The 23,558-nt window shown below is 45.1% G+C and overlaps 1 protein-coding gene across 3 annotated transcripts; it reads left to right on the top strand.

The window, feature by feature from the left end:
* Window positions 1–68: 68 nt before the first annotated feature.
* On the top strand, window positions 69–16,399 carry LOC309819508 (bcl-2-like protein 2; the record flags this gene model as incomplete). 3 transcript variants are annotated; one of them, XM_082649723.1, is made up of 7 exons in its annotated part: window positions 11,740–12,090; window positions 12,445–12,559; window positions 13,268–13,335; window positions 13,644–13,750; window positions 14,216–14,303; window positions 14,388–14,539; window positions 15,470–16,399. In XM_082649723.1, 7 exons carry the CDS (start codon window positions 11,740–11,742, stop codon window positions 15,507–15,509), a joined length of 921 nt encoding a protein of 306 aa, XP_082505849.1. In that variant the 3' UTR covers window positions 15,510–16,399. The 3 variants fall into 3 exon arrangements, with proteins under 3 accessions (XP_082505850.1, XP_082505851.1, XP_082505849.1); XM_082649724.1 differs by lacking the exons at window positions 11,740–12,090; window positions 12,445–12,559; window positions 13,268–13,335; ... (2 more) ...; window positions 14,388–14,539; window positions 15,470–16,399 and adding exons at window positions 69–141; window positions 440–527; window positions 1,006–1,445; window positions 2,068–5,794; XM_082649725.1 differs by lacking the exons at window positions 11,740–12,090; window positions 12,445–12,559; window positions 13,268–13,335; ... (2 more) ...; window positions 14,388–14,539; window positions 15,470–16,399 and adding exons at window positions 93–141; window positions 589–678; window positions 1,006–1,445; window positions 2,068–5,794.
* Between the last annotated feature and the right edge of the window lie 7,159 nt (window positions 16,400–23,558).

The raw sequence follows: 23,558 nt of genomic DNA, 5'->3' as shown, positions 1-23,558 counted from the left end.
GGCCCCATCATCACCCGGCGCCGGGCCCTCCCTCCCGCCCCCCCTTTCTCCTCCCTCCTTCCTTCCCTCCCTTCCTCCCTCTCTCCCTCCCTCCCAGCTCCTGCACCAGGAAACAGCCAGATCCTGGCAGCGGCCTGACCCGTGAGATCCCTAACCTGGCAGGCAGGCGGGGTTGGAGACCGGCTGAGGGTGGGGGTGAGGGAGGAGCTGGGCCTTTGGGCTGCACTGGGGGGAGCGGGAGTAGAGATGGTGTCGGCAGGAAGCCCTTGGCCCTGGGTTTCCCGGGAGGACAGTCATTAAACATGGATTCGGCCACACAGCTGGTAGAGCGTTGGGGGCAGGGGCCTGGTCCCGGGAGCTGCAACCCCAGCCCTTCTCAGCCCAGACCCTGATCCCTGGTCTTCCCCACCTAGCTCTGATCTCCCCCTCCCCTTCCCAGGGCTCCACGCTGGGCAGGAGGATGAAAGGCCCCAGCTGGGGGCTCCTTGCCACCAGCGCTGGGTCCTAAGAGCTGCCATCCAGGCTGGGTGAGTGTCCCCTTCCTTCTCTGTCCCGGGCAACCCTTTGCTTCTCCCCCTTTCCCTTCAGCCCCTGTCTCCTCGCCCATCTTGTGCCTCTGCCAGCATCTTCACATCTTGCCTCTGGGGAGGTCCTAAGCCCCTTCCTCTAGCCAAAAAGGTGTGTACTGTGGCGGGGTTGGTGGGGGAGGTATAGAGGTGTCAATAGAGCTGCTGTTGTCTTGTTATGAAAAGAATCTAAAGTATTTTAGGTGAAATTTACTTGTTTTACATTTAATTTGGCATATTATGAATTTGAGGGCCAGCCCCTCATGCCCTGGCCCCGCACCATGGCCTAATCTCCTTGTTCTTACTCGTCCCGGCCCAGTGGTTTCTGAGATTTCCCCTCACCTCCCTCCCTGTCTCATGGGCTGGCCAAACCTGAAATGCCTCCTTCTGGGTCTCTGACCATATATTCATGCCAGTCTTTTGTGTTTGACTCCTGCAGCTGCCCGGATGGCGACCCCAGCCTCGGCCCCAGACACACGGGCTCTAGTGGCAGACTTTGTAGGCTATAAGCTGAGGCAGAAGGGTTATGTTTGTGGAGCTGGCCCCGGGGAGGGCCCGGCAGCTGACCCGCTGCACCAAGCCATGCGGGCAGCTGGAGATGAGTTCGAGACCCGCTTCCGGCGCACCTTCTCGGATCTGGCAGCTCAGCTGCATGTGACCCCGGGCTCGGCCCAGCAACGCTTCACCCAGGTCTCTGATGAACTCTTCCAAGGGGGGCCCAACTGGGGCCGCCTTGTGGCTTTCTTTGTCTTTGGAGCCGCGCTGTGTGCTGAGAGTGTCAACAAGGAGATGGAGCCACTTGTGGGACAAGTGCAGGAGTGGATGGTGGCCTACCTGGAGACGCGGCTGGCCGACTGGATCCACAGCAGCGGGGGCTGGGTAAGAAACTTCTCCATTGCTGCCCTGAACATCCCTCTGAAAAGCTGGTCTCCAGGGGGAAGACGGGGGCTCTGGCTGGAGCTGGGGGCGGCTGTGCTGGGAATGAGGCGCGGGGGCTGAGTCTCCCTGTTTGGGTGGAATCAGACGCCCTCACTATGGGTATCACTGGACTCTGCACTCCAGGGCTGCCATGCAGTCATCACTGGGTGGGCTCATGGTCCAAAGCAGAGGACAGAATACACAGTAGACAGTGTAGTGCCTGCAGAGAAATGGCATCCAGCCATCGGGAATTTTTTACACCAGAGTACATGGCATGGGGGTGTCAGGGATCAGGGATGGGTGGTGGTCAAGGCAAGCCTTGGCAAAGGATGCCAGTTCTGAGCAGAATTTTTGGCCAGGGAAAGGATGGGATTCAGTTGACGTAGAGAAGGGCAAATGAGCCAGGCGCTCAGGGGTCATCAGAGGGGCTGGCGGCCAGGAGCTTGGGCCAGAGAGGAGCTGGGGGTGGGGTAGTGCTTGCAGTGGATGGAACTGGAACTCTCCCTCTCCTCTTTTCTCCACTCTTTCCTCTCCTGATATCCCTTTCTCCTTCTTTCTCTCCTACTTCCCTTCTCTCCCACAGGCGGAGTTCACAGCTCTATACGGGGACGGGGCCCTGGAGGAGGCGCGGCGTCTGCGGGAGGGGAACTGGGCCTCAGTGAGGACAGTGCTGACGGGGGCCGTGGCACTGGGGGCCCTGGTAACTGTAGGGGCCTTTTTTGCTAGCAAGTGAGAAAGTCCAGGGCCAGGTGGGGCGAGGTGTGGCTGGGGGACAGGAGAGCAGGAACAGAGCAGAGGAATGCCCTTGGAAGAAGTGGGGGAAAGGATGGGCATGGAACAGGGATGGGAAGGGGCAAGGTAGCGTGCAAGAGAGCTGAGTGTGCCAGGCAGGCGGTTGAAAGAGTGAACTGGAGCTATTGCGGAATGTATTGGGAAAGTCAGGAGATGGATTCATTCCAGGGTTGGGGGGAGGTGGGAGGGATTATGCCTATAGGTGTAGGCACATGAAACTCTACCTAGAGCTTGATTTGCAGCCCCGAGGAAGGTGGACTTGCATAAGGGGTTGGCGTCTCCTTTGAGTGAGTGAGATTTGGGGCAAACACAGAAGGAACATCCCTTTGGAATGGGAGCTTGGGGTTCTCAGGGGATAGGGAGAGGTGGCTGTGACCATGGGCTGCTGGGACATGCGTGTGCATGTGCACGGGTGCTCGTGTGCATGCTGGGCTGCTTGTCTAATCTGGTGGCCGTGGGATTCCTCGAGGAGAAAACATTCCCTCTTGCAGTGGTGAGAACGAGGGGCAGCTCTCTGTCCCTCCTCCCAACGTCCCCTCCCCTCTTCCCTTGTCCTGCTGCCTCAAGGCTGAGGGACAGAAACACTGTATCCAGACTGAGGGCTCTGGCAACTTTTCTGCAGAAAGTCGTCAGCAGGGCTTTGGAGAGAAGAGCACTTCTGTAGCTGGCCTTGTTCCTTCATTGTCCCCCTTCCTTGTGCATCACGCACTTGCTGCTGCCTCCTGGGCTCTGACAGAAAGGCAGGGCTGCGGAGCCTGCGGGGGTGGAGGCTTCGGGAGCTGGAGCTGCCTGCTGCCCTCCTCTCCCACTGGGGCACACTGGTGCCTAAAGTGTTCCCTATCTCTGGGACCTTTTGTACCCAAACTTAAACTCTAAATTGGGGCTCTTACTAATTTTCCTTTTGAGTGTGTGGACGTAAATGCAGATCTGGAATACAGTCTGGGTCCTGCACTGTGTCTCGGAGAGACTGTTGATGTCTTGAGAGGAACATTCCAGCTCTGAACCCCATGAATGTGAGGGTGACGTGTACTCCGTGACTGGCCTATTCCATGTGGTGGGCTTTGGTGCTGCTTTATTAAGGGCCAGGTGTCTGGGTTCCACAGTACCTCCCAGGACCTAGAAACATTGATATTTTCTTGGAAGCCACGCTGTTTGCATGGGTTTTACTTGTCTGTACCTCAGAGTCTGAGGATGTTAACTTTAGAGCTCCCTGTCCTCTATAACAGATTCAGATGACAGCTTTTTCTTTTGAGAAAGACATGATTTCACTCCAGATGTATGCCCTGAGCCAGACCTCACTGCTGCACTTTCCTAGGTGCTAAAATTGCTGCTCTCCAATGCTGACTTCTTCTGACACAGTGCTCTAGAACCCTGCCCTTGATCCTGAGCACTGACCAGCTTAGCTAGACCATGGTTGACTCTTGGAGATTTTCACTTGGTCCCAGAATGTGGCAACATAGTTGTACTCACAAGAATGTGGGACCAAAATTGGCCTCAGGTGTTTAGCTCAGACTTTTGCTTTTGAGAGAGGGCTGCACTTTTTAACGGTATTTATAGGGGAGGTGGTGGACTGCATGGGCCACTTGGTCTGTTGTGAGTATGCTGGTACCAGGCACTCAGAGCCAGTCTGTGGCAGGCAGTTGGGGTGGGGGGGGTCTCTGACTTGCTCAGGACAAACTAGGCCAGTGGTTTTCCAACTGCTTGGCAGAGCCCCAAAGTTTCCTAGGGTTGCCTCAGGAGTCCTTGGGGGAGATGAGGCGGGGGCACTGAGCAGGCCAGGTGACTTGCCCTCAAACAGAACAGCTCCCCTGTAGCTGTCTTACATATCGGGGTTCAGGGTAAGATTTTATTTGCATTAAGGGGTTTGCTGCTGAAAAACAAAGTTGGAAAACCACTGACTAGACCGTCAGCTCCAAATTGGAGCCTGTGCTCCCCCAGGTTTGGGTCAGACTCTTCCCCCTACCCTCTACCACAGGACGCCTAGCCCTGGTAGCTTTCCTGGGGACCTTTAGCAAACAGAGGTAGCAGGGACTGTGGTCAAGTTACCAAAAAGCCCGGCTCTGAGGCCTTAACACCTGGGTGGAAGGAGAGGCTGTTTTCTGAAAGGGTAAAAGGGCTTGGTCTGGATTCCCGGAAGCATAGCTTGGATGGGACCACAGAGGGCAGTTTTGACCTGTCCTGCCCTTCTGAGCTTGAGGGGGAACGGAAACCCCAGAGACTCTTCTGTCAGGGAAAACTAGCGACTCTCTTCTAGAGCCATATAGTTCCTTGGGATTAGCTCTTGGCCAAGAAGGCTGAGTATGGCTCCCAATTTTTAAATCCATTTCATTTTTTTTAAAATAAGGGAAATAAATCTTATTGCCATTTTTCAGAGATTAAATAGGTGGAGAGGGTGTTTCTTGCTCTCCAGAGCCCAAAGGGACAAATAGGGACTTTGCTTAGGCCAAGGAAGGAGCAGAGGTAGGGCAACTAGGTCCTGCACTTATTAATCCCACTCCCCACTTATTCTAGGGCATACACTATTTTACTTTTTTAAAATCATAAAGCGGCGGGAGAACAGATTTGGTTAGTTTAGAAGAAAAGAAAAAGCTCTATAAATATAAATATATATTCCTGTATTTTTATTTAATAATTTATAAATACCAAGTTCATTTGACTTTTATTTTTGTGTAATATGTAATGGTCGTATTAAAAAAAATAAATAAAACCCAGAAGTTTAATGAGAAGGACTGAGCAGGGTTTGTGACTTCTATACTGTATAGCCTGGGGTCAGGACATTTCTTGATCTAAGCATCTCATCATGACCTTGTTAAGGCCAAGAATTAGATTAATAGGGATTTGGGAAAGTATTGAGATAAAAAAATTAAAAAAAAAAAAAAATGGAGGGAATTCCCCAGCGGTCTAGTGGTTAGGACTCTGTGCTTTCACTGCCAAGGGCCCGGTTTCGACCCCTGGTCAGGGAGCTAAGATCCCACAAGCTGCGCCATGCAGACAAAAAAAAAAAGAAAAAAGAAAATCAGAGTTGTTCTCCCATCCCCCCATCCTAGCCAAATGCCCAAAGCCAAGAACTCCATCTGTGCCAACCCAAGCATTGAGAGGGTGTGTGTATATGGTACTTTGGGATGGCCACAACAAAACCCAAAACAAAACAAACAAAACCTACCAAAAATCTTTATGATGTAATCAAGTCCCCTGTTGTGGTTCAGCTGCTAAATCAGAAGTATGTGATAATGAGCATTTCTCCTCAATATCCTGCTGCCTACTTCAGGCTTAAAATAAGTCTGGCAAAAATGGAGCCCTTGCTTACTTTCCTGCTCCCGAGACATTTGGTTTCAGCCATTGTAATGCAAACTGCTAAACTGGATGGGATCTACAGGAATTGTTCAGCCCATCCCTCTGTACTTCTAGTCTAGGACCACATCAAAATCATGTCTGACAGGAGTAGTGATCTTAATTTTAATTCACAAGTGGGAGTTTCTAGTCTTTCTATAATCCAATGCAATATAATGGTATTTGGGTTTATGTGTTAAATTGTAGTGAGAAATACACTGCTTAGAGGAATCCAGTGTTGTATTTCTATTCTCTCTATATAGAAAAATCTACGGGACAAGCCATGTTAAAATCAGAGAGTGGCTTGGTGAACATGGCTCTAGGGAAAAGGGAATTAGATGCTCTTAATAGTTAATATCATTAGGCTATGATAGCTAGTGTATTTATCCCTACTGTAGTTTGACTGGTTTATAGTTTGCCTAATTCCAAAAAGCATTTGCAGCATCTTACTATAATACACGAAAGACAAAACAATAGGAAAATATAGATTTTTAAAGTAAGGGTAAAGGGAAAATTGAAATATTATAATAAAATGACAGCAAAAAGGAAAACGAACACAGAAAAGGATTCTATAAGCAGTATTCCCAAATACTAAAGGTAGGCTATGAATTCAACTCTGAGCTTCTTGGCAGCTAAAGAAAATTGGAAAACACAATGAGATTCACATCCCTCCTAGGATTTGTAAAACCTTTCAGTTCCTCAAGGTAGGCAAAAAGTTTTGTGGCTCTTCTGAGAAGACACTGAATGATATAGTGGACACCACCCTCTATAACACCTGACAGCAAATATGATGTTGAGTTTTACACTACCGTTTCTTGCAGAAACACCAAATGGGGATTCAGCAGGTCCTAAGCTTGTTCTATCAGGATCGTCACAGTTTAGCTCAAATATGCTCTATGATGCCATAGTTTAAAATAGGGCTAAATTTCAGACTATCTAAATGGACAGATGGATTGTTTATTCTTCAGACAGTTCTCTGTGAATGTTATTTCTCCAAATGATACTTTTGATAAAAATTGGGCAACATTTAGTTACACTTTCTAGCAAATGGATGGATTATAAATATTCTGTGTTTTTAGTTGAGAGCAGATCCTTTGAAAACTTTAAAAGCTGCCTTAAATGTGGATACAGGTGAGATACAAATAAATTAACAATATTTTAAAAATCAACCAGAAAACATAATATAATGGAATGCTATCTAGTTTTTTATTCATTCAGTCATTCATTCATTCAGCAAATATTCAAGCATCTTAGGTGTGCTGAGGACAATTCTAGGCACTGAGGTAGAGAAGTGAACAAACAGGCACAAATTTCTGCTTTCATGTTACTTTCATTCTAGTAATGGAAACAAACAAAAGCTAAATAACTACCTACCTACATAAATAAATTTCACGTGTTCATTAACATAACATTTCACGTTAGGTGCCAAATGCTATGGAGAAAAATAATTCATTAGGGTAGGATGGGAAGGTGTATGTATAGGTTTCAATGTTAAATAGAGTGAGTGGGGAAGGCCTCATTTCTAAGGTAACTTCTGACTAAAGTCATGAAAAATGAAATTGGAAAAATATTTTTATTGACATGGAAAAATATTTGTTATCTTATTAGGTAAAAAAAATAGATTAGAAAACAATATATGGTATGATCCCATTTTGCTAAAAAAATATGTATATACACACACATATATATACCTCTATATGTATTTGTGTATTGAAAGTTTCAGGATGGTATATGCCAAAATATCATTAGTGATTATCTCTGGGTGGTGGATTTTATGGGTGATTTTATTTTTTCTTTTTGCTATCAGTATTTTAGGATTTTTTTTATAAGGAACATATAAAAAAGAAGTTTTTCAGGTACAAAGTCTTCTAAAAGTTAACCAGGCAGAATGGAAATTAAGCAGCCCAAGAGAGGCTCCTTCTCACTTAAATGGCCACCCCACTTCCATGCAAGGTTGGACCTAGGGAGTTAAGGTAGGTCGGGCCAGACTTTGCATTAGAAAGTAATTGGAGTTGGCTCCAAAACAGAGGTAAGTAAATGATCAAGGCTCCAAGGTTCTGTGTCAACATTGTCCAATAGAAATATAGTGCAAGTCATGTAAAGCAACTATACTCCAATCAAAATTTTTAAAAAGTCAAAAAAAAAAAAAAAGAAATATAATGCAAGCCACATATGTAGTTTTACGTTTTTTAGTAGCCTCATTAAAAAAACCAAAAAGAAACAGGTAAAACTAATTTTAATAGTATTTTTTTAAACCTAGTATATAAAGACTACTATAATTTCAATCTGTAATTAATACTGAACAATTATTAAGTTATTTTACATAAGTATCTTTCTCATCCTGAGTCTTTGAAATTCAGTGTATATCTGACACTTCCAGCGCATCTCAATTCAGCACCATTCACATTTCAAGGGCTCAGTAGCCACGTGTGACGAGCGGCTACCATAGTAAACAATGTACTTCTAGATTAGAGGGAATTATTGCAGCCAGTAAATGTAAAATTTTCAAAGCAGGAGTTAAAAATGGGGATGAAACTACTAGGAAGCCAAGTATTTATATGTTTAGTGAGAAAACTTTTCCCTTCTGGACAGAACTGGACATGCCCTCATCCATTTTTACTGATTTAATTCTCCTTTTCTCAACTCAACAGATCATTCACTTTTGTTAACACACTTTTCCTTCTTCTAGGGCAAAACATCACTGAGTTTCAGTTTTTCTGGAACTCCATGGCCCTCTATTGATAGGTTATTACTGAAGGAAAAGTATACTTATAATGGGTGAATCTTACATCATTACATACCAATTAAAAAAAAATTCATTCTCAGAGGAAAACTTATCTCTTTGATGTTGTCTATGCATCAACAACAGGCAGGATATAAATTTATTACAGAAGATCATTCATTCAGTTAACATTTATTGAGCACACAGTGATAGCCAATGGCAATACAAATATAATTAAGAAGGTGTCCCTGCCTTTTACACTTTCAGTCTAATAGGGAACTATATTACAGATCACCATTCAAATATCTTTTTAAAATGTGTTTGTAAAAGTAATCATGCTTATTAGAGTAAGTTTGGAAGCTGGGCACTCTCCAATGCCCAAGTGTTTTTTTTAATTTTAAATAAAAATAATATACAATATTGTGGGAAAAATCATAGAACATAGAAAATTATAGAGAAGATCAATCATAATAAGCCTACTACCCAGAGAGAATCACTATTAACATTTTGGTATATTTTTTTTCCATCAGTTGTCTGTGCTTATATTTTATGATCATACTGTATATACAATTTTTTTTTGTATATACAATTTTGTACATTGCAATTCTGCTTACCATTATATTGCAAGCATTTTCCTTGTCATTAAAAATGTTTTGAAGACATAATGACTATATAAAATTACATATATGTGTGTATAACAATTTTCCTGAAAAGTGCCCACTTGGACAATCAAGTTGTTTACATTTTTTTTCACTTTGAAGAACACCTTTATTCTCAGATGTTTACCTAGGTTTTAGATTATTTCTTTAGAACAGATGATAAGAAATACAATTACTGTGTTAAGAACCTCAACATTTTAAAAACTTTTGTTGCATATTGCCAAAGAACAGATTGTACTGGTTCTTATTCCTTTTTTTCTCCAATGCCCAAGTTGTTTTTTTAAAAAATCAGATATACATAATTTTAATCATACTTTATATACAATTTTACATCCTACTTCTTTGGCCTAACAAAAATTATTTTTATAAGTTATCACACACTACGTGTAAACCTTTTTGTAAAAGAAATAGGTGCATAAAAAAATAAAAATAGGTGCATAATAATCTTGTGATGTAATTATAGTTTGCCTAAACATTTATCTCTTATTGGAATTTAGTCTTTTTCCAGCTTCAGCATTGTACGTAATGTTATCTTTGTGTATTAAAACAGACCTTACAGAAATTTTGATCTGAGCTTTGAAATCTGGTTTTGGATTCCCTGCTCACTTCTAATTAGTTATGACTTGGGGGAGTTACTTCATTCTTTCCTCATCCCTAAAAAAGGTTATGGTTTGGGGACTATTTGCTTCATAATGTTATGAGAGTTCAATGAGATAACATAACAAGGAGTCCAGGATGCAGCCTGTTACAAAATCCAGTGCTCAACAAAACTGTGGTTCAAAGGCATTATTTTAAAAATCACATTTCCCTTAACTGGCTTTCTTAGTTTAAATTAGGTATCAATAAACATCCAAGTCTTGATTTGGTTAAAATCAGTAGAAAAGATTTTTCTTCCAGCAAACTCACAATCTTTTAGAGCTTGTCTGCGGTGCTCAACTTAGTTCTCCCAGACCGCTGAAGCTGAGATGGCTGATGAAGTAATTTTCAGTGAAATTTTAAGCAACTGTGACTCTGCTCCAAGTTCTCCTGTTCCTGAGGTAAGGATTTGTGTGAAAAAATGAGGGTGAGGGGAAGAGTGGGGTATACTGTGAAGCTTTTGACTTTTGGTTTGCTAGTAGGAATCTCCTCTTGTTCAAATCCCTCTACCAAGTCATGTACATCCTCTCCAGGTTGTTTGAGTAACTATTTGGTTGGGCTCATGTGAATCTGGCTCTCAAACCATAGCTTGGTCTGGCTGCAGCTATCCCTCTTGCAAACTTAGCACTGCCGTTCCTTCCTTTTTAATAAATGTGTAGGATCACCACTAAACTATGGCAACCCTGCTTTCCAGGGCTAGGTCTCATTGGTACCTCAGAGTGCAACGATGAGGTGGAATTCCTCTGGGGTCTGAAGGAGGGTCTGGGAAAGCGCTGTAGATGAAGGGTGGCACCCAGATCCCCAGTCTATGTATCCTTTGGTCAACAAACATTTATTTGGATACTTACTATGTGCTAGGCATATTGCTCCACCGTGGAGATGCAAATGTAGATAGAATCCAGCCTCTCATCTCCAAGCTCTCACAAGCTCTAGTTAGGAAAGGAAGCACAAAATGATTAAGTGCACAGTGGAGGTAGGCCCGCTTGTCATGGGAGAAGAGGGGAGGCCAGTTAGTGGAAGGCTTCACAGAGGAGGTGATGATAGGGTTTGCAGTGGTCTGGCTGAAGAAGGACTGCATGTACAGAGGCACAGACCTGGGTGCAGATACACCCACTGGAATGAAGAGTGTGGAAACAACATTCACTTAGTAGCCTGGTCTGGAGGTCTCCAAGACCTCAGTAAGGAGTTCTGAGAGTTAACCTGGCCAGTGTGGATTGGAGTGGTGACCCACTGGAAGCTGACCCATTAAGCGGCTGCAGCAAACAGTCCAAGCAAAAGAAAAAATGAAACTGGGGCATGAGCAGAATGCTTGGAAAGTATGCCTGTGCAGGAAGACAGCACATACAGGGCTCATGACTAGTACTGGAGTGAGGATTCCTCCCTGCTTTCTGGTTTGGGGAGACCTGGTGGATGGTGGTGCCAGTAACCTGGGTGGGAAAGATAAGCTCCTTCCCAGAGAGCGCCATTCAGAACCCTCCATTTCCAGCAACATCCCATCTACTGGTGCATTCCTGGTAGAAGACCAGTTTCCAGAAACCGCCGCAGTATTTCCGGACTCTGCCTTCCAAGAACTCACTAGTTGGCAACCAGCAGCATCAAGATGGCCGCCTCCTAAAGACCAGTCATGTGACCTCGGCTTTCACTGGGAGCCCGGCAGTCCGTTCGGGGGCAAGGTTCACCTGTCACGAAACGGGCGTCAGCCCTTCGAATCTCGCGAGCCAATCGGCATCTGAGGCTGGGCCACTTCGGCGAAGCGATCGGAAGATTGGTCCTTTCCACTCGCCTTGTCAGTGGCCAATCACCGACCGTCATACTTCGCGGACCCGCCCTTAGGCGGGGGAGAAGCAGGAATGTCGTCACAGCTAGGCGGTATTGTTACCTAAGGACTTGAGAGGAGGTGGGACGAGTGTTGATTGACAGACCGATTTCTCCTACCGGGATTTAAGGATTTGGCGCAATCCCCCGCCTTAGGGATGGGGTCTTATTTGATTGCCTAGTAATATTCCCCAATGGAGTCCTAGCTCGTGGTGACGGGCAGGCTGCTTGACTAATGAATCCTCGGCGTGGCCGGCGCAGCTCTCCAATCGCTGGGCGGCTGGCCCCAGTCTGAGCGGCGATGGCGGCGGCGGCGGCGGCGGCAGCAGCAGCGGGGGCTGCGGGCGGTCGGGGCTCCGGGCCGGGGCGGCGGCGCCATCTTGTGCCCGGGGCCGGTGGGGAGGCCGGGGAGGGGGCCCCGGGGGGCGCAGGGGACTACGGGAACGGCTTGGAGTCTGAGGAACTGGAGCCTGAGGAGTTGCTGCTGGAGCCCGAGCCGGAGCCCGAGCCCGAAGAGGAGCCGCCCCGGCCCCGTGCCCCCCCGGGAGCTCCGGGCCCTGGGCCTGGCTCGGGAGCCCCCGGCAGCCAGGAGGAGGAGGAGGAGCCGGGACTGGTCGAGGGTGACCCGGGGGACGGCGCCATTGAGGACCCGGTGAGGGAAGGAGGGCGAGCGAGCAGGCCGGCCGGCCGTGTCACGGGAGGCCCAGAGCTCAGGCGAGCGGGAGGCGGGCGGGGGATGGGGGTGGGCGGGGAATAACGTGGCTGGGGCCGGGCTGGGGAGGCAGCCTCGACCGCCAGAAGGGGCCCAGCCGGGTTGATTCGGGCGTCATGGGTGCCTAGTGTTGTTCTAGAGAAGGTAGCTTGGTTTTCTTTTCATTACGACCCTCGCGTCGGGCGAGAGAAATGGCCGAGCATGGCTGGGGCCGCGCGCGGAAGGAGAGCAGGGTAGAGCCCCCTGCGTTGGTTCCTCTTAAGCTGTTCTCCATACCCTCCCCACTCATTGTAGGAGCTGGAAGCGATCAAAGCTCGAGTCAGGGAGATGGAGGAAGAAGCTGAGAAGCTAAAAGAGCTACAGAACGAGGTAGAGAAGCAGATGAATATGAGTCCACCTCCAGGCAATGGTGAGTAACTGGCGGTTGCACGCGGAACCCGGGTCCTGAGATTGGAAGGGTTATCGGAGCACGGTTTATATGGAATTAGATGCTCGGAACCTTGGAGCTGCTTGTCTGAGCAATTACTGGGCAGTTGCTGCAGTCATAGTCCATTGTGTGTTTTTCTGACCTTTGTGAGACGGGGCCTATGTTTTGGTGATGGTAGTCTTGTGCCTCCCTTTGTCCCTGTTACTAATGTGTTGCTCTTTGTTCTTAGTCTTCCACTACCCTTTTTGGAGGTTGCCAGCTGGTATTTGACCTTCAAGTCCAATAGTTTTTCTTTCAGTTGGAGACCTTTAGTTAGGAGTTCTAAGATAAACTGCTCAGCTTCAGGGGGCTTCTCCTCTAATCTAGAAATGTCCAGCCTCAGCCGACTTAATTTTGTTCACTTTTCAAATCATTTTAACCGAAGCTACTCAATAGGTACTTGATTTGGGGGCAGGAGGGAATCCCTGTATTGTTTTCTTTGATTTTTAAGACAGTATTAATCTATTCCTTAATTTTTCAAGTATTTGGTGAGCACCTATTGCATGCTAGACTTTTCTAGGTAATGGGTACAGCAGGGAACAGAACAGACCAAAATCTTTACCTTTGCTGCTGCTTGTGGTGGTGGTAGTGGTGCATAGATTGGCCAAGTAGAAAACAAGCGTTTTTTTCCTGATCCTTTTTTCTTCAAAGCTGGCCCAGTGATCATGTCCATTGAGGAGAAGATGGAGGCTGATGCCCGTTCCATCTATGTTGGCAATGTATGTACCAGAGCCTTGACTAGGGTTGGGGAAAGCTCTTAGTTTGGGGGATTATTTATTAGGAGTCCTGAAAGGAACCATTTCCAGGGTAGGTGGTGGATTTAAGGGGTGGAGGGAGGGTTGGAATGAGGTGAAAGGTAATGGTGATTAGCAGAGGCTCTGGGGTTGGAAGGAAAAGAGGTTAGTTCCTTAGAGAGCTAGATATTGGTGTGCTTTGGTGTGTATGGATGGCCCAGCGCAGAGGCTAGGCAGAGTACCTGTGGAGATGGGAGTTTGCCCTGTTACCTGTGAAATGTACCCCCCCACAGGTGGACTATGGTGCAACAGCAGAAGAGCTGGAAGCACACTTTCATGGCTGTGGTTCAGTCAACCGTGTTACTATACTATGTGACAAATTTAGTGGCCATCCCAAAGGGTAAGTGGGGAAGTTGAGGTCGTTTTAGTCACAGTTAAAAAATAAATAAATTATATTTTATATTGAGCAGTAAGTTACCTAGATGTTAAAGTAAGTAGTCTATCTTTTAAGATAGGTGTTAATGTTGATACATATCAAGGATTGCACGTAAAATTGCCTTCAGGGGCCCAACAGATAACAGAGATGGGGGCTGGGTGTGGGGGGGATCATGAACTATAAGGGGGGGCGCCTTCTGCATGGCCCCCACCGTTTTCTGCCTTGCGGAAAACCAGGCCCTCTGTATCCTATCTTATAATTTTCCAAGAGTAGCTGCAAATTTTGATTAAAATCTTCCATTAAGAATTTTTTGGACAAATAATTAAAAATATGAACACACTGTACTCAAACAAAGCATGCCTGCAAGTTGGATTTGACCTGTGAGCTGCTATTTGTATCCTCAGATAAAGTGGCAATTACCCTTTTCAGGTTTGCATATATAGAGTTCTCAGACAAAGAGTCAGTGAGGACTTCCTTGGCCTTAGATGAGTCCCTATTTAGAGGAAGACAAATCAAGGTAAGCCCTGTGCCCTTTGCTGTTCTGGTTCTGTAAGTTCTCCAGCTTGGCTCTAAGGCATTGTGTTATACGTGTCATTCTCAGGTGATCCCAAAACGAACCAACAGACCAGGCATCAGCACAACAGACCGGGGTTTCCCGAGAGCCCGATACCGTGCCCGGACCACCAACTACAACAGTTCCCGTTCTCGATTCTACAGTGGTTTTAACAGCAGGCCCCGGGGTCGCGTCTACAGGTCAGGATAGATGGGCTGCTCCTCTCCCCCGCCTCCCATGAGCCCTGTATGCTTCCTTCTCTCCTCATCTGAGGAACCTCCCTCCTTTACCCTCCCCTTGGTTCCGGGGACTTGGTCTCCTGCCTGTGCAGGGTGAGGAAGGTAGTTGCAGGCCAGGAGGCCAGTCTCATCTTTTTCTGGAGCAGGAATTGGTGATAAGGGCTGGATCTCTCCACCCTGTTCTGAGAGATGCTTCTCCACCCAGCCTTTTTTTCCTTGAGAGTTGATGGCAGTGAAGGTGTTTACACAGAACTCCCAGGAAGAACAGGGCCTCAGAGCAGTGAAAGCACTGTTTGGACCTTTGCTACTTTTCTCAGAGTTAGGGAGGGGCTGAAGTTTGAACCTCCCTTGGAAGAAAACCAGAGGCTAGTTGATCCTCCTCAACAGCCATGTGGGAGGATATCGAGATATTTACTCTTTAGCCAGTCTTTTGCAACTTTCTCGCTGGGCCTAGTGTGGCACCCGTGTTGTTGCTTCACTTTACTTCCGTTTCTTTACATTTAAATAGACAGTTTAGGCATATAGACCTTGACTTTTCATAAGATTTACCTGTCAGCTCCCAGGAGTTAGGGAGGATCTGTTGGTGAGAGCCTCGCTTTTAAGAGCTGTGGAGAACTGGAATCTGGATAAACAATGAGTCCTTTTTCTTGCCCCTATGTCTCAGATGGATTTCTTTATTGCCACTGTTTGGCGAGGTAATTACAGTTAATTCCCCACTCCCATTTGTCAGGTGTGTCACTATTTCTGGGATTGTGGGGGTCAGTTTTAGGACTTGGGAAACTTCTTTCCCCTCTTCCCTTCTCAATAACTGGGGCGAGGGCCCACGGGGAGGGGCTTGTACTGAACTATTTAGTGATCATGTTAACACCTAACTCTCCTTCTTTCTTCCAGGGGCCGGGCTAGAGCGACATCATGGTATTCCCCTTACTAAAAAAAGTGTGTATTAGGAGGAGAGAGAGGAAAAAAAGAGGAAAGAAGGAAAAAAAAAAAGAATTTAAAAAAAAAAAAAAAAGAAAAACAGAAGATGACCTTGATGGAAAAAAATATTTTTTAAAAAAAAAAGATATACTGTGGAAGGGGGGAGAATCCCATAACTAACTGCTGAGGAGGGACCTGCTTTGGGGAGTAAGGGAAGGCCCAGGGAGTGGGGCAGGGGGCTGCTCATTCACTCTGGGGATTCGCCATGGACACGTCTCAACCGCGCAAGCTGCTCCCCCTGTTTCCCTGTGCCCCTTTGCCCCCTTGCGGGCTGCTCAAGGGTAGGTGGGCATGGGTGGTAGGAGGGTTTTTTTTTTACCCAGGGCTCTGGAAGGACACCAAACTGTTCTGCTTGTTACCTTCCCTCCATCTTCTCCCTAGCTTTCACAGTCCCCTCCTGCCTGTTCCTGTCCTGCCAGGTCTACCACCCACCCCACCCCTCTTTTCTGGCTCCCTGCCCCTCCAGATTGCCTGGTGATCTATTTTGTTTCCTTTTGTGTTTCTTTTTCTGTTTTGAGTGTCTTTCTTTGCAGGTTTCTGTAGCCGGAAGATCTCCGATCCGCTCCCAGCGGCTCCAGTGTAAATTCCCCTTTCCCCTGGGGAAATGCACTACCTTGTTTTGGGGGGTTTTGGGGTGTTTTTTGTTTTTCAGTTTTTTGTTTTGTTTTGTTTTCCTTTGCCTTTTTTTCCCTTTTGTTTGGAGGGAATGGGAGGAAGTGGGCACAGGGAGGTGGGAGGTGGATTTTGTTTATTTTTTTAGCTCATTTCCAGGGGGTGGGAGTTTTTTTTTTAATATGTGTCATGAATAAAGTTGTTTTTGAAAATAAAAAATGTTTGGCCTTTTGGGTGTATGGATTATTTATCTTCCTGTTGTCTCTTAAATCCCAGATGGCTGTTAATTCTCCTTTCTGGAAATGCTGGTGTTGTGGAGGGGAAGTTCCCACCTAAGGAGTAGGAGTCAGAAGTACAACTAGTAGGAACATTGTGCGTTTAGCTGAGCTTGATGGGGTTTTCTGGAAAGCATGTAGCCCTGATTGGCATTTGAGAGGTACATTAAATGAGCCTGGGAATATAAAGGAATGGCCAGATTAGACTGCTCTGATAGCACTTTAGTGTGTCCTCTTGATAAAATTTATGTGCAAATGAATTATCCACATCAACAGCACTAGATTCTTATGTTGGCGTCTGGGTAGCCTTTTTTGTCTTCTCTACCCCAAGGTAGGCTCAAAAAACGAGGGAAAAAAATAATTAGGGGGACTTCCCTGGTGACGCAGTGGTTGAGAGTCTGCCTGCCAATGCGGGGGACATGGGTTCGGGCCCTGGTCTTGGAGGATCCCACGTGCCGCGGAGCACCTGGGCCCCTGTGCTGCAGTTACTGAGGCCCGCATTCCTAGAGCCTGTGCTCCACAATGGGAGAGGCCACCACAATGAGAAGCCTGTGCACAGCAATGAAGACCCAATGTAGCCAAAATAAATTTAAAAAAAAAAATTAGGGCTTCCCTGGTGACTTAGTGGTTAAGAATGTGCCTGCTGGGGCTTCCCTGGTGGTGCAGTGGTTGAGAGTCCGCCTGCCGAGGCAGGGGACTCGGGTTCGTGCCCCAGTCTGGGGAGATCCCACATGCCACGGGGTGGCTAGGCCCGTGAGCCATGGCCGCTGAGCCTGCGTGTCCGGAGCCTGTGCTCCACAACGGGAGAGGCCACAACAGTGAGAGGCCCTCATACAGCAAAAAAAAAAAAAAAAAGAATCCACCTGCCAATGCAATGGACACGGTTTCAAGCCCTGGTCCAGGAACATCCCACATGCCCCAGAGCAACTAAGCCCGTGCGCCACAACTACTGAGCCTGCGCTCTAGAACCCGCGAGCTACAACTACTGAGCCCATGTGCCACAGCTACTGAAGCCCGCATACCTAGAGCCCGTGCTTTGCAACGAGAAGCCACTGCAATGAAGCCTGTGCACCGCAACGAACAGTAGACCCCGCTCGCTGCAACTAGAGAAAGCCTGTGTGCAGCAACGAAGACCCAACACAGCCAGAAATAAAAAAAATTATTAATAAAAGTTAACATTTAAAGATAATTGCGAAGCTTACGTTTAGTAGTTCAGTGGCCACTTAATACGTTCAGCTAACTTGTTTTCATTTTTTTATAAATTTATTTTTAATTATGGCTGCGTTGGGTCTTTGTTGCTGCATGTGAGCTTTCTCTAGTTGCGGCGAGCGGGGCCTACTCTTAATTGCGGAGCACGGGCTCTAGGCATGCAGGCTTCAGTAGTTGTGGTGCATGGGCTTAGTTGCTCCACAGCATGTGGGATTCCCAGACCCAGGGCTTGAACCTCTTTCCGCTGTGTTGGCAGGCAGATTCTTAACCACTGCGGCAGGGAAGTCCTAGCTAACTTATTTTGGATTGTTCCATTAATTAGGACAAGTGGCTTTCGTTGTTTGAGTATCCTTAAGTTTAGTAGTTGAGTTACTTGGTTGTGTTAATGACCTAATTTTCCATTTTATATTCTAATGTTAGATTGGTCTTAAAAGCCTTTGGTACTATATCACACACACACCCCTTTTTGTAGACCCTCCATTACTTACAGAGTTTGTAAATATTTAAACGTCTATATGTTCACTTCTGTTCCTAGGATTTTTGTTCATGATTGCCTCTGACCGAGATGCTCTCTTTGATAATCTTAGGTTAAAGAAATGGCTCTCCATATCCATGGAGCCTCAGCCAACCTCCCAAATGTTTTTTGTTTTTTATTTCCAAATGGTTTTGTATTCTGAAATTTCAGGTATCGACCATCCCATAATTTAATATTTGATCGTCTACCTCCTATTGTGTCATTTGTTAGGCATTTGGGAGTCTTCTTTAACTAGATTCAACTAGAACAGTGTCTCGTAAGCTGAGTACGGAAACTTTAGAGGCTGATTAGCAAGAAGCTGAATAAAGTGTTCAGTATTAACTTTTTATTAGAAAAATGTGCAACATCTTAAGTGGCTTGATGCTGCTAATGCTGGGAAAGTCTTGTCTGTCCGCCAGGTGGCAGTAAGTGGCTATCTAAAAAAATCCCTGTAGCCTGTTGGATCTTGGAGGATGAATTGCTTTTTTGACTCTTCTTTGTTTTAATTTTCTGTGTTCAGTCCGTTCTCAATATCCTGTCTGTCCTCTATCCTACTTTAACTGCTTGAGCAGCTCCCCACCTTGATTGTAGTGGACTCCTGGCAATAATCTGGCTCCAAACTCTTCGTATTTCCAAAAAGGCCCCTATGCTGCCAAGTGTGGAACTAAGGTTTTTCCCAATTTGATCCAGATTGATTTTTCCTGCCACATTCTTCCCTACATCTGATGTACTGTGCATTCCAGTTGAGTTTTACTTTATTTTCATGTATTGCTCATGCTGTTCCTCCAGCCTGCTATGCCCATCACATCTACTCTGTCAGAATCATAAGATAGAAGCCAAGGTGTATAAGCCAAGTAACGCGGCCAGGAAACTTATTTTGATTTCCTAGTCAGGATGAATCGCTCCTGCACTCGGCAAATTGCTCCTATCTCTATTTGGCACTTCATGCTTTCATAATTAAAATAATTACATCCGTGTTTTCCCTTAAGGGCATGGATTGTGCCTTTGTATGGCTCACAGCACCTGCCACTTAGGTGTTCAGAAGGTGTTAATTCACCTTGGAGGGTCCCTTTATCCCGGGCCTGCTGATTCCTATTCTTTTTTTAAGTAAATAAATTTATTTATTTATTTTTGGGTGCGTTGGGTCTTTGTTGCTGTGCGCGGGCTTTCTCTAGTTGTGGAGATCAGGGGCTACTCTTCATTGTGGTGCGCGGGCTTCTCATTGCGGTGGCTTCTCTTGTTGCAGAGCGCGGGGTCTAGGCATGTGGGCTTCAGTAGTTGCAGCGTGTGGGCTCTAGGGCGCGTGGGCTTCAGTATTTGTGGCACGCAGGCTCAGTAGTTGTGGTGCACAGGCTTTGTTGCTGTGAGGCATGTGGGATATTCCCAGACCAGGGCTCAAACCTGTGACCCCTGCATTGGCAGGCAGATTCTTAACCACTGCGCCACCAGGGAAGTCCCTGTTGATTCCTATTCTTAACAGGAATTAGATTTCCTGCTTTACCTGGTCTCTTCATTTTTCCTGTATCATCCTCAGTGATTTTAGAGGAAGTAGCTTAGAAAGCAAGTTGCTTTCTTTGAGAAAGATTGGTTACTTTTCTGTCAGTCATTCCTAATAAGCTCTCTCTTAATCAAGGGACAGCAATGAGTCTGGTCTCATTCGGATTCTGTGGGAAGGAAGTGTCCTTGAGGAGGAGAGATTGGGGAAGCCTGTCTGTAAGATTTCTCTGGAGTGAGTCTGAGTCAGAGATCCTTTGAGGGACTGTGGGTGATACAAAATGAATGAGGACAGCCCAGTGCTTTCTCAGAATTTGCCCAACCTGACACCAGCAACAGAAAAAAGCGGTGGCTGGGTTTTTTCAATAATGTAATAGCTTTCCTCACTTTTATATGGTTAGATGAGTAGATTTGATTTCTCAAATCATCTAATTTAAAAATGTCAACCCAGCTAATGCCTCTTTCTCCTTTATGCCTATGGCAATCATTCATTCAACAAACAGACATTTACTGAGTCCTTACCAAGTGCTGGGCACTGTTCTAAGTGCTAGAATTTGTTACAGAAAAAGGGGTCACTAAGTAAAGGAACTTTAATTTTATTTGCTGAAGAAAGCTTGCAATATTTCTGACTTGCATCCCACCAAAAAGCTCTATGGATTTTTTTAGATCTAATTCACATACCATAAATTTGCCTTTTAAGTGTACTTAAAATTCAGTGATATTTAGTAGATATATTTATAGTAACCATATTATTTATACATATATATGTACATACCTATATAGTAACCATCATCACTACCTAATTTTAGAGCATTTTCATCATGGCAAACAGAAACCCTGTACCCATTAACAAGCATTCCCAATTTTCCCCCCCTTGCAGTCCCTAGCAACTACTAATTATACTTTCTATATCTATGGGTATGCCTTTTCTGAATATTTCATATAAATGAGATCGTACAATATGTGGCCTTTTCTGTCTGGCTTCTTTCATTTAGCATGTTTTCAAGATTCATCCACGTTGTAGCATTTATCAATACTTCATTCCTTTTTATGGCTGAATAATATTTCATTGTACAGTTGACCCTTGAACAACATGGGTTTGAACTGCATGGGCCCACTTAAACGTGGGGTGTTTTCAGTAAATACGTACTGTAGTGCTACCTGGTCCATGGTTGGTTGAACCCATGGATGCAGAACTACGACATGGAGGGTAGACTGTAAAGTTTTTGAGGATTTTGAACTGCATAGAGGGTCGACGCTCCTAACCCCCAAGTTGAAGGATCAACTGTATAGATATACCACATTTTGTTTATCCGGTTATCAGTTGGTGGACATTTGGGATAGTCCCATTTTTTGACTATTAGGAATAGTGTGCTACAAACATCTGTGGACAAGTTTCTGTGTGACCATACCTTTTCATTTCTCTGGGGTATATCTTTTCATGTGCTTACTGGCCCTTTGTATATATTCTCTGAAGAAATGTCTAGCAGATCCTTTGCCCACTTTTTAACTGGGTTATTTGTCTTTACTGTTGAGTTGCAAGAGTTCTTGATATATTCTGAATACTAGACCTTTATCAGATATATATGATTTCCAAATATATTTTCTCCCATTTTGTAGGTTTTCACTTTCATTTATTTATTTTTGGCTGAGTTGGGTCTTCGTTGCTGCACGCAGGCTTTCTCTAGTTGCAGCGAGCGGGCTTCTCATTGCGGTGGCTTCTCGTTGCGGAGCATGGGCTCTAGGCACACAGACTTCAGTAGTTGTGGCATGCGGGCTCAGTAGCTGTGGCTTGCGGGCTCTAGAGCGCAGGCTCAGTAGTTGTGGTGCACAGGCTTAGTTGCTCTGTGACCTGTGGGATATTCCCAGACCAGGGCTCGAACCTGTGTCCCTGCATTGGCAGGAGGATTCTTAACCACTGCACCACCAGGGAAGTCCCGGTTTTCACTTTCTTGATAGTGTCCTTTGAAGCACAAAAGTTACGAAGGTTTATGCCTATGTTTTTTCCTAAGAGTTTTATAGTTTTAGCTCTTATATTTAAGTCTTTGATGCATTTTGAATTAATTTTGTGTATGGTGTGAGGTAGAGGTCCAGCTTCATTCTTTTGCATGCAAATAATGCATTTGTCCCAACCCCATTTGTTAAAAAGCCTATTCTTTCCCCATTGAATGGTCTTAACACCCTTGTTGAAATCAGTTGACTGTAAGTCCACAGGTTTATTTCTGGACTCTCGATTCTGTTCCATCAATCTATGTGTCCATCCTTATGCCAGTAGTACAGTTTTCATTACTGTAGTTTTGTAATAAGTTTTGAAAGTGGAAAGTGTGAGTCTTCCAATTTTGCTTTTTTCCCAAGATTGCTTAGCTATTCTGGGTCTTTGACATTTCCATATGAATTTTAGAATCAGCTTGTCAATTTCTGCAAAAAAGATGGCAAAGATTTTAACAGGAATTATTACACTGAATCTGTAGATCAGTTTATAGAAGATTGCATCTTAACAATATTAAAACTTCCAATCTATGAACAACGTATGTCTTTCCATTTATTTAGATCTTTAATTTCTTTAAACAACGTTTTGTAGTTTTCAGTGTACAGGTCTTGCAATTCTTTTATTAAATTTATTCCTAAGTATTGGAGGTTTTGCTATTTTAAATGGAATTCTTAATTTCATTTTCAGATTGTTCATTGCAGTTGTATAAAAATACAGCTGATTTTGGGGATTCCCTGGTGGTCCAGTGGTTAGGATTTGGTGTTTCACTGCCGGGGGCCTTGGTTCAGTCCCTGCTCAGGGAACTAAGATCCTGCAAGCTGCGTGGTGCAGCCAAAAAACAATTGATTTTGTATATTGATCTTGTATCCTCCACATTCAATCACTAGTTAAGTAACCTTGCTGGACTTGTTTATTTAGTTCTTATAGCTTTTTGGTGGACTCTTTAGGATTCTCTGTATACAAGGTCATGTCACCTGCAAATATAGTTTTACATTGTCTTTTCCATTCTTGGTGCTTTTTACAGGCATATCTCATTGTATTGGGTTTTGCTTTATTGCACTTGGTAGAGATTACATTTTTTACAAATTGAAGGTTGGTGGCAACCCTGCATTGAATAAGACTCTTGGTGCCAGTTTCCAACAGCATTTGCTCACTTCATGTCTCTGTGTCACATTTCGGTAATTCTCACAATATTTCAAACCCTAAACCAACAAAAAGATTACGACTCACTGAAGGCTAAGATGATGGTTAGCATTTTGTAGCAATAAAGTATTTTCAAGTTAAAGTATGTACATTGTCTTTTATAGATATAATGCTATTGCACACTTAATAGACTACAGTACAGTGTAAACATAACTTTTATATGCACTGGGAAACCAAAACATTTGTGTAACTTGCTTTGTTGCAGTGGTCTGGAACTGAGCCCTCAGTATCTCTGAGGTACGCCTGTATTTCATTTGCTTGCCTCATTTCCCTGGCTAGAACCTCCAGTACAATGTAGAATAGAAGTGATGAGTGCAGACATCTTTGTCTTGTTCCTGATCTTGGGGGTAAAGCTTTCAGACTTTCACTGATAAATATGATGTTAGCTGTGGGTTTTCATAGCTGCCTTTTATTCCGTGGAAGTTTAAGGTAAACACTGCTCTTCTCCATGTATACCATGTTCTGTCGTGTCTCTAGGCTTTGCACTGTTTCTTCTTCCTTTCTGTCCCTGGCAAACTCAAGACTTACCCTGTAGGGTCCAATCCAAATATCTGAGAATCTTTCCTTGACTGCCTCCAATAGAGTATTTCCTGTCCTCCTTAGAGCTGCTACAGCACTTTTTATATTTTTCTGCATTTTCTATATAGGATTGTAATTATTTATCTCCCAGTGTTCTGAGCTCTTGCAGGCAAGGACCATGCCGCC

This window comes from Grampus griseus (genome assembly GCF_964374135.1).
Source record: "Grampus griseus genome assembly, chromosome: 2".
Classification (NCBI taxonomy): Eukaryota; Metazoa; Chordata; class Mammalia; order Artiodactyla; family Delphinidae; genus Grampus; species Grampus griseus.
The sequence above is the reverse complement of the archived record's forward strand: the minus strand, read 5'-3'. Positions and strand labels throughout refer to the sequence as shown.